This window comes from Eurosta solidaginis, chromosome 2 (genome assembly GCF_040869045.1).
Source record: "Eurosta solidaginis isolate ZX-2024a chromosome 2, ASM4086904v1, whole genome shotgun sequence".
In the NCBI taxonomy this organism is placed as follows: Eukaryota; Metazoa; Arthropoda; class Insecta; order Diptera; family Tephritidae; genus Eurosta; species Eurosta solidaginis.
The window spans coordinates 248,057,278-248,069,794 of NC_090320.1; the positions used below are offsets into that span (position 1 = coordinate 248,057,278).

General features: G+C 41.3%; 2 protein-coding genes across 4 annotated transcripts; one reads left to right on the forward strand and one right to left on the reverse strand.

The window, feature by feature from the left end:
* Positions 1–3,834: 3,834 nt before the first annotated feature.
* On the forward strand, positions 3,835–5,543 carry LOC137242708 (mitochondrial import inner membrane translocase subunit Tim21). Of its 2 annotated transcripts, none has more exons than XM_067769958.1 (3): positions 3,835–4,295; positions 4,841–5,023; positions 5,068–5,543. In XM_067769958.1, the coding sequence occupies exons 1-3, from the start codon at positions 3,936–3,938 to the stop codon at positions 5,257–5,259; spliced, it is 735 nt and encodes a 244-aa protein (XP_067626059.1). In that variant the 5' UTR covers positions 3,835–3,935; the 3' UTR covers positions 5,260–5,543. The 2 variants fall into 2 exon arrangements, with proteins under 2 accessions (XP_067626059.1, XP_067626060.1); XM_067769959.1 differs by having other exon boundaries at positions 5,092–5,543.
* Positions 5,544–10,535: 4,992 nt separating this feature from the next.
* Positions 10,536–12,021, reverse strand: LOC137242710 (transmembrane protein 231). 2 transcript variants are annotated; one of them, XM_067769960.1, is made up of 4 exons: positions 11,963–12,021; positions 11,544–11,899; positions 11,356–11,481; positions 10,536–11,293 (listed from the first exon to the last, which is right to left on the reverse strand). In XM_067769960.1, exons 2-4 carry the CDS (start codon positions 11,889–11,891, stop codon positions 10,778–10,780), a joined length of 990 nt encoding a protein of 329 aa, XP_067626061.1. In that variant the 5' UTR covers positions 11,892–11,899; positions 11,963–12,021; the 3' UTR covers positions 10,536–10,777. The 2 variants fall into 2 exon arrangements, with proteins under 2 accessions (XP_067626061.1, XP_067626062.1); XM_067769961.1 differs by lacking the exon at positions 11,963–12,021 and having other exon boundaries at positions 11,544–11,923.
* Between the last annotated feature and the right edge of the window lie 496 nt (positions 12,022–12,517).

Here is a 12,517-nt window from a genome sequence, read left to right on the forward strand (position 1 = left end):
CGAGCCTTGATACGTGAGCAGTTTCAATCAAACTTATGGCCTTTCAAAGTGGTAATAAAGTCAATTAACCTTATGGCCGTTGAGTTTATGTCATCACACCATCACATTAATGCATTGTCATCTAGCCTTGATACGTGTGCGAAGTTTCAATCAAACTTATGGCCATTCAAGGTGGTAATAAGGCCATTTGACCTTATGGCCGTTGACCTTATGTCACCGCACCATCACATTAATGCATTGTCATCGAGCCTTGATACGTGTGCAAAGTTTCAATCAAACTTATGGCCATTCAAAGTGGTAATAAGGCCCATTGACCTTATGTCACCGCACCATCACATTAATGCATTGTCATTGAGCCTTGATACGTGTGCAAAGTTGCAATCAAACTTATGGCCATTCAAAGTGGTAATAAGGCCAATTGATCTTATATCCGTTGACCTTATGTCACCACACCACCACATTAATGCATTGTCATCGGTCCCTGATACGTATGCAAATGCCCTTTCTCAGATTTTGTTTCAAACATCTTAGCGGAAAACGCATTGAATTTATGCTGCGATAGGAATCCTTTGAAAAAAGTCTACATTTTACAGTTCTGCATTCAAATGTTGAGAAAGGGTGTTATTCTTAAAATTTCTAAGAAAGGGAGTTTTGAAAAAAACGAAATCAGGAAATTCTTCAAACGTTTTTGAAACGCCAGGACAGGAAATTACTCAAACATCATTAACTTGTCAGCATGTCCTAGAAGGTTCAATGTGGTTATATAAAATCGTTCTCGGGATGGTCGGGCTAGTACCTTAATTATGCTAATTAGCGGACCAGTCGCGCTTATTAAAAATTACCCTGGCCGGGTCCACCAACGGGGTGGGATCAAAATTAAATCCGTGCAAAATCCCTTTGTACACAAAATTTTTTTTCAGTGCACATCAACATTACAACAACCACATGATAATTGCCAACTTCAACTGCAAATATTTCGGGCTACTATCTAAATTGTGCTAGTTACCGGACCGTACCGGATAAACATCCGACAAAGGACCATCAACATAGTGGCGGCCACCGTGGTGTGATGGTAGCGTGCTCCGCCCTCCACACCGAATGCCCTGGGTTCACACCCCGGACAAAGCAACATCAAAATTTTAGAAATAAGGTTTTTCAATTAGAAGAAAATTTTTGTAAGCGGGGTCGCTCCTCGGCAGTGTTTGGCAAGCACTCCGAGTGTATTTCTGCCATGAAAAGCTCTCAGTGAAAACTCATCTGCCTCGCAGATGCCGCTCGGATTCGGCATAAAACAAGTAGGTCCCGTCCCGCCAATTTGTAGAAAAAATTAAAGGAGCACGACGCAAATTGGAAGAGAAGCTCGTCCTAAAATCTCTTCGGAGGTTATCGCGCCTTACATTTATTTATTTATACGTTTACGCTTATACTTTATATGGACTGCTAAGCGTTAAACTTTATCTACTCTTCTGAAGTTGCTGCGCAGAAAATTAGTACTCCTAAATTTCAATACGCATTATACTCAGATGCAACTGAAATATGCGTCTATGTTTCATTTCTATGTATTACCTCTATAAATGGTGTGTGTCCACTATTCACCGCAACCGATTCTGCTATAGGTTATACACTATGACCACCAGAGGTTTGTGTCTTTGCTTTTCGGTACCACATGTTATGTAGCTAGTTGCCGCTAGATGGGTCTACCAAGCATTATCTAAAGCTGTAGTTACCCACGAACTACGTACAAAAACGTGTCAGCTGACACGACGTACCTTATGAATGTGCAATGTAAACGAAAACTCACCTATGTGCAACGCCCGCACGTACGTAGCCCGGAACGTAGAAATCAAAACAAATTTGATTTTTTCCGTAAGAACGTGTCAGCTGATCGCACTCTCACTTGACAGAGTTGCCTAGTAAACTTTTGTGCGCTAATTTTTGACCGTTTGCAGTTTTATGCAAAAACACCTAATTAATGTTTGAAAAATTGTGAAAATAAATCGTAATAGTTATGTAAAAGTGCAGATTATAACTATGTAATTTATTTATATTTATTTGATATTAATTCCAGCCTTTTACAACATCAAAAATTAAAATGGAAAAAGTTGATGTTTCCATAAGCATGCATTCAAACTGGTCACTGGCAACAGTGCTTTGCTTTAAACAATACACACACAAATATGTTATGTACATGTACACAGACGCACACATTGATTCCTACGGGCTTGAGGGTTCGGTCAAACGTGTTTCGTACGACAAATGTCCGTACGTACGACACACGGCGGTGCATACTTGCAGCTTAAGTGAGGATAAGCGTACTTAGACGTAAATACGTGTAAACAAGTAAAGGTGTCTAAGTTCGGGTGTAACCGAACATTATATACAATTGTACATTTAATTTCAGATAAATTACTTTTCTACATACCACGTGGCACCGCCCGTTTAAAAAAAATGTCTCCCCATTACCTCTTACAATAAAACTTGATAAGTGAAATATCATTGATTCAAAACTATTTCTTTGCTAATTTATAGCTTATTATTCTAGTCTACGACCCTTTTAAACTTGTTTTATATCTAAATTGCCGTGGTCTTTAACCGATCCCGTCCATTTTTACTAAAAATATTTTATGCTATAGGGAAAATATATGTACAAAATTTTGTTACGATATGTTAATTTTTTTTCGAGTTACGGCTCCCGATACATAGAAAATTGCTTAGTCATATAAGGGGCTGTGCCACACCCATTTTCAAAAATTTTAGTTTTTTCCAATTTAATGTTATAATTCAATTTAGAAAGTAAAATTCTATAGATACAAAGCTCTTTTTCGCGAAGATATAGCTTATTGTATTCTTCTAAAGTGGGCGTGGTCTTTAACCGATCTCGTCCATTTATTCTAGAAATATTTCCTGCTATAGGGAAAATTTGTGTACCAAATTTTATTACGATTCGTTAATTTTTCTTTGAGTTGTGGCTTCCGAAACATAGAAAATTGCTTAGTCATAAAAGGGGCGGTCCAACGCCTACTTTTTTTAAATTTGAAATTTTTCCTATTTATTGTTGTAAATCCACCTGGGAAATGAAATACCATTGATATAAAGCTCTTTTTTGCAATGATATAACTTATTTTATTCGTCCACGACCCTTTAGAAATCTGTTATATAAAAGTGGGCGTGGTCCTTAACCGATTTCGTTAATTTTTCTTCAAAGCATTCCTTATAATAAAGGTAACCTCTCTGCCGAATTTTGCGACGATAGGCTTAACGATTTTTGATTTATGATTTATAATATTTGTAAAATTGATTTAATCACAAGTGGGCAGTGCCACGCCCATTTAAAATTTTTTTTTTATTTTTTATCAAGAGTCTCAATATCAGTCCACACGTCAAATTTCAACAGTCTAGGTGTATTATTTACTAAATAATCTGATTTTTTGTGTTTTCCAAAATGTTATATATATAAAAAGTGGGCGTGTTTATCATCCGATTTCGCTAATTTTATATCAATATTTACTCGAGTTATCGTGTTAACGGACAGACAGACGGACGGACGGACCAACAAATGTTTTTTCGATACTGATGATTTTGATATATGGAAGTCTCTCGATTCCTTTATACCTCTACAACCAACCGTTATCCAATCAAAGTTAATATACTCTGTGTACAAAGCACGCAGAGTAAAAAAAGAAGCTATTGCGAAGAGCGTGAGCAGGCTATCAGCAGTGTCACATTCTATATACCCAACAACATTCTTGTCGGGATGTACACAATCAAAATGAAATAAGGTGGCAATATGGGTGTACAAATCAGCTGTTATTTTTCTTCAATTTGACATTTGATATCAAATTTATTTATAATTTAGCATAACAGGTGTTGTCATTAATTACAAAAACTGTAACAATTTAATAATCATAGGACAAAATCCACGATCAACTTTGGAAATGACGCTACCTGTAGTGCTGCGGCAGTTTATGCAGAGAAATCTCTGCTTAACATCAACAATGAAGTTGCAATGGTGCCGTATGATTGCGGTCACGCAAACACCGCTCCTTCAAATGCGAAAAGATGATGCAGGTAGTGGACGAGCATTGCAAGAGAGCAGCGAACGTACTGAAATATCGACCGATGTGCGTCCACTTGGTGAAAAGATCAAAGAAAATACGAAAACTGCGAGTTATACAGCGATAATACTTGCCGGCATTGGAGTCACAGGTGTCTTGTTATATGCCATATTTCGTGAATTATTCTCAGGCACGAGTCCAAATAATATTTATTCAAACGCTTTAGAACTTGTTAAGGAGGTATGATCTATGTTTTCTTGGTAAAAGTCTAGTTGAGGGGTCGACTGCTAATACGCTACCAAAAATATCGAGAACAATAATCGGAAGGCGGAAAAGAAAAATTTTATCTCTGTCCGGAGATATTTGCAGTTGAACTTGACGATTTTTATGTGGTTGTTGTTGTGTTCGTACCCACAAAAAAATTGTGCATCACCGTGGCGGTAGCCACGGTTATACCACACACCCGGACTTGGCATGGCGTAGCCCAGGGTTATTTTTTATAAGCGCGGCCGAAGGCCGCCAACGCAGAAAGGTGTTCTGCGCAAAAATACTATGGAGCCCATCCCCGGTTTCGGAGGTACCCGCGGGTCTTTTTCCGGTTTTTCGTTAATATCTTTTGAACGAGTTAACATTTTTATTTTCCGCCTTCGGATTATTAATACTGATGTCAAGACACCTCTCTCGATATATTTGGTAGCGTATTAGCAGTCGACCCCTCAATTAGACTATTACCTTTTTCTTTGATATTATTGCCATGAATATTTGTAATAAAAATTTTTATGTAGGATCCCCGTGTGCAAGATGCCTTAGGTAGTCCAATAAAAGGATATGGCGAGGAATCACGCCGTGGTCGTCGTCAGCGTGTTGCACACACAACCTTCGAACGTAATGGTGTGCCGCATGTACGGATGCAATTCTATGTGCAAGGTATACGCAATCGTGGTACGGTGCATTTGGAATCGCGACAGGTGCGAAAAGTGTATAAGAAAGTCTACCAAATTTTAATACATAGTTATTTTCTATTATCTTCTGCCAGACCCCGTCAGGGAAAATGGAATTTCGTTATTTATTTGTGCAATTAGATTACTACCCCAATACAACAATTATAATCGAAGATAATCGTGCATATGATCCAAGTCCTGCGCTGGCTCAAGCGCCGAAGGATTCTGAAGGCTTGGAATTTACTTCATTCCAGAAAAAATGATGCGTCATAAGAACTGAAGATTATGTTAACTGACAATCGTGTAATAAGGACTTAATATTCATTCATCAAGGCTTTGCACACAGACCTATTAAGATTTGTATTTTTATTACTGGAATGAACTTGAACACCAGTAAAGCTTTTGTCTAGCAGATGCGTTTCTTAGATTGATATTAATTATTTGATTAACATTAAGATAAAAGTATTTATGTGCGTTATGGTAACTCAACTTATTGAAATCCGATTACCACATTAATCATGTTACGAAGCAATACAATAAATTTTAATGCGAAAAAGAAAAACTGTCCTTAAGGAGCATGCATAAAGATGATAGTTCTTAAACATAAAGTGGAGTTAAGGAAGATTACGTCGTATATATTTCAGTAAACAGTAGTTTTTTAAGGTTTTCGTTCGGCTGCTTGTTTACATCCACCTGTTAAAGCTTGAAACTCTTTCAGCTTTACTGTCATAAATACTGCGCAGGTCTATGTCATAAGCCACCTAAAGATCTACATAACAATCTCAAACCAGCATTCTCGCATTCGCAAACCAAAGCAAATATTGGCCTTCCTATAAAAGGTTGGTTATGGTGAGATTTCGTCATGTTAACAAAGGCACTGCAAACAAGTTTTAGAGAACATATAAGCAAGACGATCGCTTCCCAAGGCAGTCGGTTCTATGTACCGGAGCGACTCGGGATTTTTCCCGACCAAGGACTGTCATTTCAGTGTAACCCCATTTAATTTGTTTCGTCCCTCCCACAAATTGTCATCCTCCCAGCAGCTCCTTGCAGCAGGACTGCTCCATATTCTCTTGCTCCGGGAAGGTATCGAATCCAATCCGGGTCCGTCTCCTGACCCCGGTCCTGAGAAATGGTTTTGCTGCATCTGCCGGAAAAGAATCTTTTTAGGACGGTCATACTCTGTTCAGTGTGTCTCGTGTAAGCGATGGTTGCATCGGACAGGTTGTTCTGGGCTTGATCCCAAAACCCGACGTCCACGTAACTTTTATAAATCTTTTGTGGCTCCTTGCTGTTCACGGCCAAGGGCGCCTCGTAGTCTACGTCTAAGCGCCCCCCCATTACCTTCCAGCAGCCCCGCTGCTCAGCAAGCCACAACAAGTACCCGCTGCTGCTCGCGCCTTACGGCGCCAACAACTCAAACAGCTGCTACCACTCATAACTACAATCTTCGTAGTAGAGTCGGAAGCAATGCTGAGCAACAGCCCCTGCCCCCGTCTTCTCCCCCCCTCTTTTCCGGCAGCAATCGTGTAGGTCAGGGAACCAGACTCTTAGTCCCTACCTCCGTTTGCACCGTTTGCCAGCACAGAATATATATGTTTGCGACATCCGCCCAATGCAGCTCCTGCCTTGGGTGGTGCCACTTTCCTAGATGTTCTGGTCTCCGCGACGGCAACCCCTCGACGGGTTTCATCGCGCCATGTTGCCAGGTCGCAAACCCAAATCATCCGGGTACCCCAATGCTTGCCCAAGGACGCCCAGTCCCAGGGCCACAACAGCAATTGCGTCCTGGCCTTCCTCAACCCAGGCGTAGTCACCCGTCACTTACCCCCAGAGTGGCGACGTCTCCCCTCATGCACTTCAGAATTCTGCAGTTAAACTGTAATGGACTAACTGGGAAGATTACGGAGATAGTCAATTTCATGAAGCGGCACAACATCCGCATTGCTGCGATTCAAGAGACTAAACTCACAGCACGATCTGCATTGCAGACCTGCTCTGGATATAATGTCCACAGAAAAGATCGCGAGAGCGGAAATGGAGGCGGCCTCGCGTTTATAATACACCACTCTGTGCAATATCACATATTTGATCCTGGCATCGACCGCAGGGACAACGTCTTAGAACGTCAAGGCCTATCTGTCCGGTCAGACGATGCAAACCTAGAAATCATCAACATCTACATCCCCCCTGCCATCTGTTGCCCCGGTGGATACCGCCCTAATATCAGAGCCTTACTCACTGGAAACAATCGCATTATTTTAGGCGACTCAATGCCCATCATGATCTATGGCATTCAAATTTGCGGGCGAACAGTAGGGGCGAGATGTTGGCGGATCAAATAGAAGAAACGACGTTCTGCACAATAAACGGAGACGCCCCCACACGTATGGTAGGAAGCTGTCACAGTTCGCCAGATATCTCAATCGTGAGCGCAGAACTCGTAAACTGCGTCAACTGGCAGCCGATGGTATCATTGGCATCCGACCACCTGCCTATACTTGTTTCGCTCGAGCGTACCGCCGACTTCATCGTCACCGAAAAACGCACTTTCATAAACTTTAAAAAAGGAAAGTGGGAAGAATATAAATCCTTTACAGACAACCTCTTTGCTGCCCTCCCTACCCCGACTGATGCCCGCCAAGGGGAGCGTGCCTTCCGCAAGGTCATTGAATCCGCCTCGGCACGTTTCATTCCCGCCGGGAGAATTCCCGAAATCCGGCCCCACTTCCCGGCGGAGGCCGCGAACTTAGCGAGAGAACGTGACCTTATAAGGCAGCTTGATCCAGGCGACCCCCAAATAAGGGATATAAACCAACGCATCAGATTGCTTGTGGATGAACACAAGCGGGCGAAATGGGAGGAGCACCTAAGAGGTTGTAACCTCTCTACCGGTGTGGGTAAACTTTGGTCCACCGTAAAGTCCCTATCGAATCCGACTAAGCACAAAGACAAAGTTTCCATTGCCTTTGGCGACAAAGTGCTGTCGGATGCGAAAAAATGCGCGAGCGCTTTCTGCCGACAATATATAATGCATTCTACGGTCGACAAAGTTAGACGGAGGGCCAACAGACACGCACATAAACACAAATTCAGCGCGTCACCAATCACCATCACCGCTAAAGAGGTTGAGGACGCCATTGGTCGCGCTAAACCATCCAAAGCAGTGGGCCCAGACGGCATAGCCATGCCGATGCTTAAAAGCCTAGGGAAAGAGGGTTTCAAATATTTAGCGCAGGTCTTCAACCTGTCTCTTTCCACCTTTGTCATATCCGAGAAATGGAGAATGGCCAAGGTGGTCCCGCTACTAAAGCCTGGTAAACCAGCTAACATAGGAGAGTCGTATCGTCCGATATCTCTCCTATCGCCAGTAGCAAAGACGCTCGAAGCCATTTTGCTTCCTTATTTCCAAGCAAATTTGCAACTAGCCTCCCATCAGCATGGCTTCAGAAAACTCCATAGCACTACCTCCGCGCTAAATGCCATCAGCACCCAGATAAATTGCGGTTTAAATCAAAACCCCCACCATAGAACAGTACTCGTAGCGCTAGACCTATCAAAAGCTTTTGATACGGTCAACCATGGCTCGTTACTGCAAGACCTGGAAGGGTCTACCCTTCCCCCATGTCTTAAAAGGTGGACCGCAAATTATCTGGGTGGTCGGCAGGCATCGGTGCTATTTAGAAACGAAACATCAAAGCCAAGGAGAATTAAACAAGGGGTGCCACAGGGTGGTGTCCTATTCCCACTTTTGTTTAATTTCTACATATCTAAGCTACCTTCACCACCGGAAGGAGTCACAATCGTTTCCTACGCCGATGACTGCACAGTAATGGCCACAGGCCCAGGCCCACAGATCGATGAGCTATGCAATAAAATAAACGGCTACCTCCCTGATCTCTCCAGTTTTTTCGCCTCGCGAAACCTGGCATTATCACCGACTAAATCTTCCGCGACCTTATTTACAACATGGACGTCCCAAATGTCGACCATTTTGAACATCCACGTCGATGGCTCTACGCTACCGACTGTCCTACACCCCAAAATCTTGGGTGTGACGTTTGATCAGGATCTACATTTTGGTGAGCACGCAGCCGCAATTGTTCCGAGAATTCAGAGCCGTAACAAAATCCTCAAATCCCTTGCTGGCAGTACCTGGGGAAAAGATAAAGAAACGCTCATGACTACATACAAAGCAATTAGCCAGCCGATTACGTGCTACGCGTCACCCATATGGTCGCCAAGCCTAAAAATTACCCACTGGAAGAAGCTACAGGCCTGCCAAAATACTGCTCTCAGAATTGCCACGGGCTGTCTTCTTATGTCCCCAGAACACCATCTACATAATGAGGCGAGAATACTCCCCATCAGGGAAAGAAACGAGATGCTGACCAAACAGTTCCTGCTGAATACCCAGAAACCTGGGCATCCCAACAGACATCTGATTGACGAGCCAGCACCGCCTAGGGGCTTAAGGAGTCATCTCCGTAAGCATTTTGAGGAAATACGGCATCTGAGAACTCAGCCGTATGAAGCGAAAAAACATAAGCAGGTCCTTGGTGAACTCCACAAACAGGCGTCGGACCTTTATGCCGGGAATTACCCGGTGAACCCAGTACTCAAAGTAAAGTATCCAAAACTTGCGGAAGATGAACGCATACTCCCCAGGGAAACGCGTGTCACTCTGGCTCAACTTCGTTCTGGATACTGTAACAGGTTAAACTCTTACCTATCCAGAATCAACCCCGACATACAAAATGTATGCCCCGCTTGCAATGTGTCCCCACATGACACCAACCATCTCTTTAATTGTAATGTGGAACCAACGCCTCTAACACCCCTTTCCCTATGGTCCACCCCTGTTGAAACAGCAAGTTTCCTTGGACTCCCGTTAGAGGATATTGATGACAGTTTGTGATCGGTCGCGCCTGTTAGGTGGGGCGAAGCACTGCTACAACAACAACAACAACAACGACCGGCCCATAGCAGCCGGACTACTAACATAAAGAGCTATTACAAAACTGTACAGTATTCACATCCGGCTAAGCATTTCCTTATCATTAAATTTCTCCTACGGCTTTTAGAACTGTCCCTACCCTTACAACAACAACAACCCCAAAAAATATTGCCCTCAATTATCAGTTGCAAAGAGAGGTATCTAAGCCGATGAACTACTCTCATCATGGTCAGCACAACGATCTTACAGAAGAATACAAACACCAATAGATGCACGCGCTGGTAGCACTTAAAAAACAACTAAAAGACGTCGAGAAATAGGCAAATAAAACATACATATAACATATCTCCTTGTTTTAAGAGAGTTTCGCAAGTGCTACCTAGTCCTTCACCGGATATGATTTCAGTACGCTCGGCTAACATTTTTCATTTGATAAAATCGCTTATATTTACTTGCCTTCCTTTATCTGTTCTTTACACAGATGTTTTCTGAAACCCATTAAAATGATGGCTACGAAGCATCTTTCCGGTAGAAGCAATATACAAGTCAATACGATGAAATTATATATTTTTATGTGACAAAATAGGTCCTTTATTATATGAGTTAGAACTCCAGCAATACAAAAAGCGAATACACAAACGAAAATTCTTAAATTAGCTTTTTGTTATATTTGTTATTTTCTTTTGTAGCTAAAATATTTATTTGCGAAGCTTCTTTAATTCAAGCTTAAGCATTAAAAAAATGTATAGAGATCAGTACATAACAGACGTAGAAAATTCATCCAAATCGATATAGTTCTCATCCAAACGCTCATGCTCATCGTGTCAATAGAGCTTTTTCCATGGTATCACCTCCCAAGCACGTATGATATGCCGTCCAAATAGATAATCTTTAACCTTATTCATAACATAAAAAGATATGCCAAAAAAGGAAGCAAAATACAACCAAAATTGTCCTAAACGCTCCCAAACACTCAAATGATAGCGAGCCGGAACTTGTAATACATCCAATTCTAATTGTATGCGTAAGGCATCACCAGGTGCACGCCGATAATAAATATCTTGCAAAGAGAGTTGGAAATATGCGGGATTTGCTTTTAATTGTTCAAGTAAAGATGGTAGCTGATAGTCTTCCAATTCAATGTGACTATCATTCGAGTTGAGATGTACATTGTGAAAATGTGTTTTGGCATTGCGTCCAAGAAAAGGACAAGTAAATTCAATATATTGTTTTAGTTGTAATTCAGCTTTAAGTAAAATGACGCCAGCGCTTAATTGTGCAGCGGTAGGGATTATGGTGTGATAGGTTAGTAAAGCTGGTGGCGCTAGTAAGCATTTGTGCTGTTGAAAAGGGTACATAGAATTAGTTATCGCTTAAATTGATTTTTGCAGGCAGAAATTACCTTTAATTTTGCTTCAAAGATTAGCGCAAAATCAAAATTCTTAATCTGGCCCGGCAAAGAGGTTAATTGTTGTTCAAAATGTGCACGATCAATTGTGCCATCGTGATCGAAATCATCAGTCCAGTACTACAAAAATATAAAGAATGGTTGATGAACCTACCAAAGAGCTTTAACAAAGTTGCACTCACCTTAATCCCCTCACAGTTGCCACTGTGCTCTGCGGTCATGGCGTTTAGTTGGGGAAATGTGCTGCATACAATCAGATTTCCTGTTGTCGAATTTGGACTACTGTTTCCGTTCGGCTTCATTTCAGTTTCAGCAGTGAAAATGGTTTGAAATTTGAAATGTAGACGTGGCTGCTCGAAGAGCACACGCGACTCTGAAATACCAGAGTATGGACTAAGCAAGGAAACCAATAGCACTGGCATCATGACGGAGAGTATGATGAAGATGAGCACAATTATGCTGGCGGAGGAGCATAATGCGTTTTTATAAACAATGGCGGTATTCTTTGTATGCAATGGAATGAACTTCATTTTGCTGTCTATCAAGAAAAAATTACTCAATTTATTTGTTTATACTTTTTGCAATAAAAACTCCACGGCACCTGCTACTAGGAGGGATTATGTGATTTTTCGTTATTCCACTTATCTACTTGTTTCTATGGGCAACGATTGTTTGGTTATGAATTTATTTAAGCAGAAAATCGATGAATTGTTAAAGGTTGATCACAAAAAAATAAAAAATATTTTAAAGTGTAATAATTGTATTATATAAAAAATTATATACATACGTATTTATTATTTAAATAAAATAAGTTAATATTTAAATTTTGACTGTCTTTGTATATTGCAGAAAATATGTTCCCAACTTGAGTGATAGATGTCACCGAGCAGAGTTGAATATGTATTTTACCTCACCAGAGGGCGCACAGGAGCACAAGATATTCACCACATGCCTAAGACTTCTACCACGCATATTCACCACATTTCATTTGGTGAACTTGGCAAACACGAAAAATAGTGACATGTCTAAGCTCTTTAATTTGTTCTTCTCATGGTATAAAAAGGAAGGTAGTTCCACCAAAGACTCTTTAAATATTGTCGGTCAAATGCCAAAGAAACGAATGTGCCATTTTTGTTTAAACAAAGATTTTAAAAAT

Excerpts from the sequence above, each read along its gene's own strand:
- LOC137242708 (XM_067769958.1), top strand. The coding sequence starts at position 3,936 with ATGACGCTACCTGTAGTGCTGCGGCAGTTTATGCAGAGAAATCTCTGC. Across the intron at positions 4,296-4,840 it reads CTTTAGAACTTGTTAAGGAG|GATCCCCGTGTGCAAGATGC; the intron begins GTATGATCTATG and ends ATTTTTATGTAG. Across the intron at positions 5,024-5,067 it reads TGCATTTGGAATCGCGACAG|TTATTTTCTATTATCTTCTG; the intron begins GTGCGAAAAGTG and ends TTTAATACATAG.
- LOC137242710 (XM_067769960.1), bottom strand. The coding sequence starts at position 11,891 with ATGAAGTTCATTCCATTGCATACAAAGAATACCGCCATTGTTTATAAA. Across the intron at positions 11,482-11,543 it reads GCAACTGTGAGGGGATTAAG|TACTGGACTGATGATTTCGA; the intron begins GTGAGTGCAACT and ends ATATTTTTGTAG. Across the intron at positions 11,294-11,355 it reads TCTTTGAAGCAAAATTAAAG|CACAAATGCTTACTAGCGCC; the intron begins GTAATTTCTGCC and ends CCTTTTCAACAG.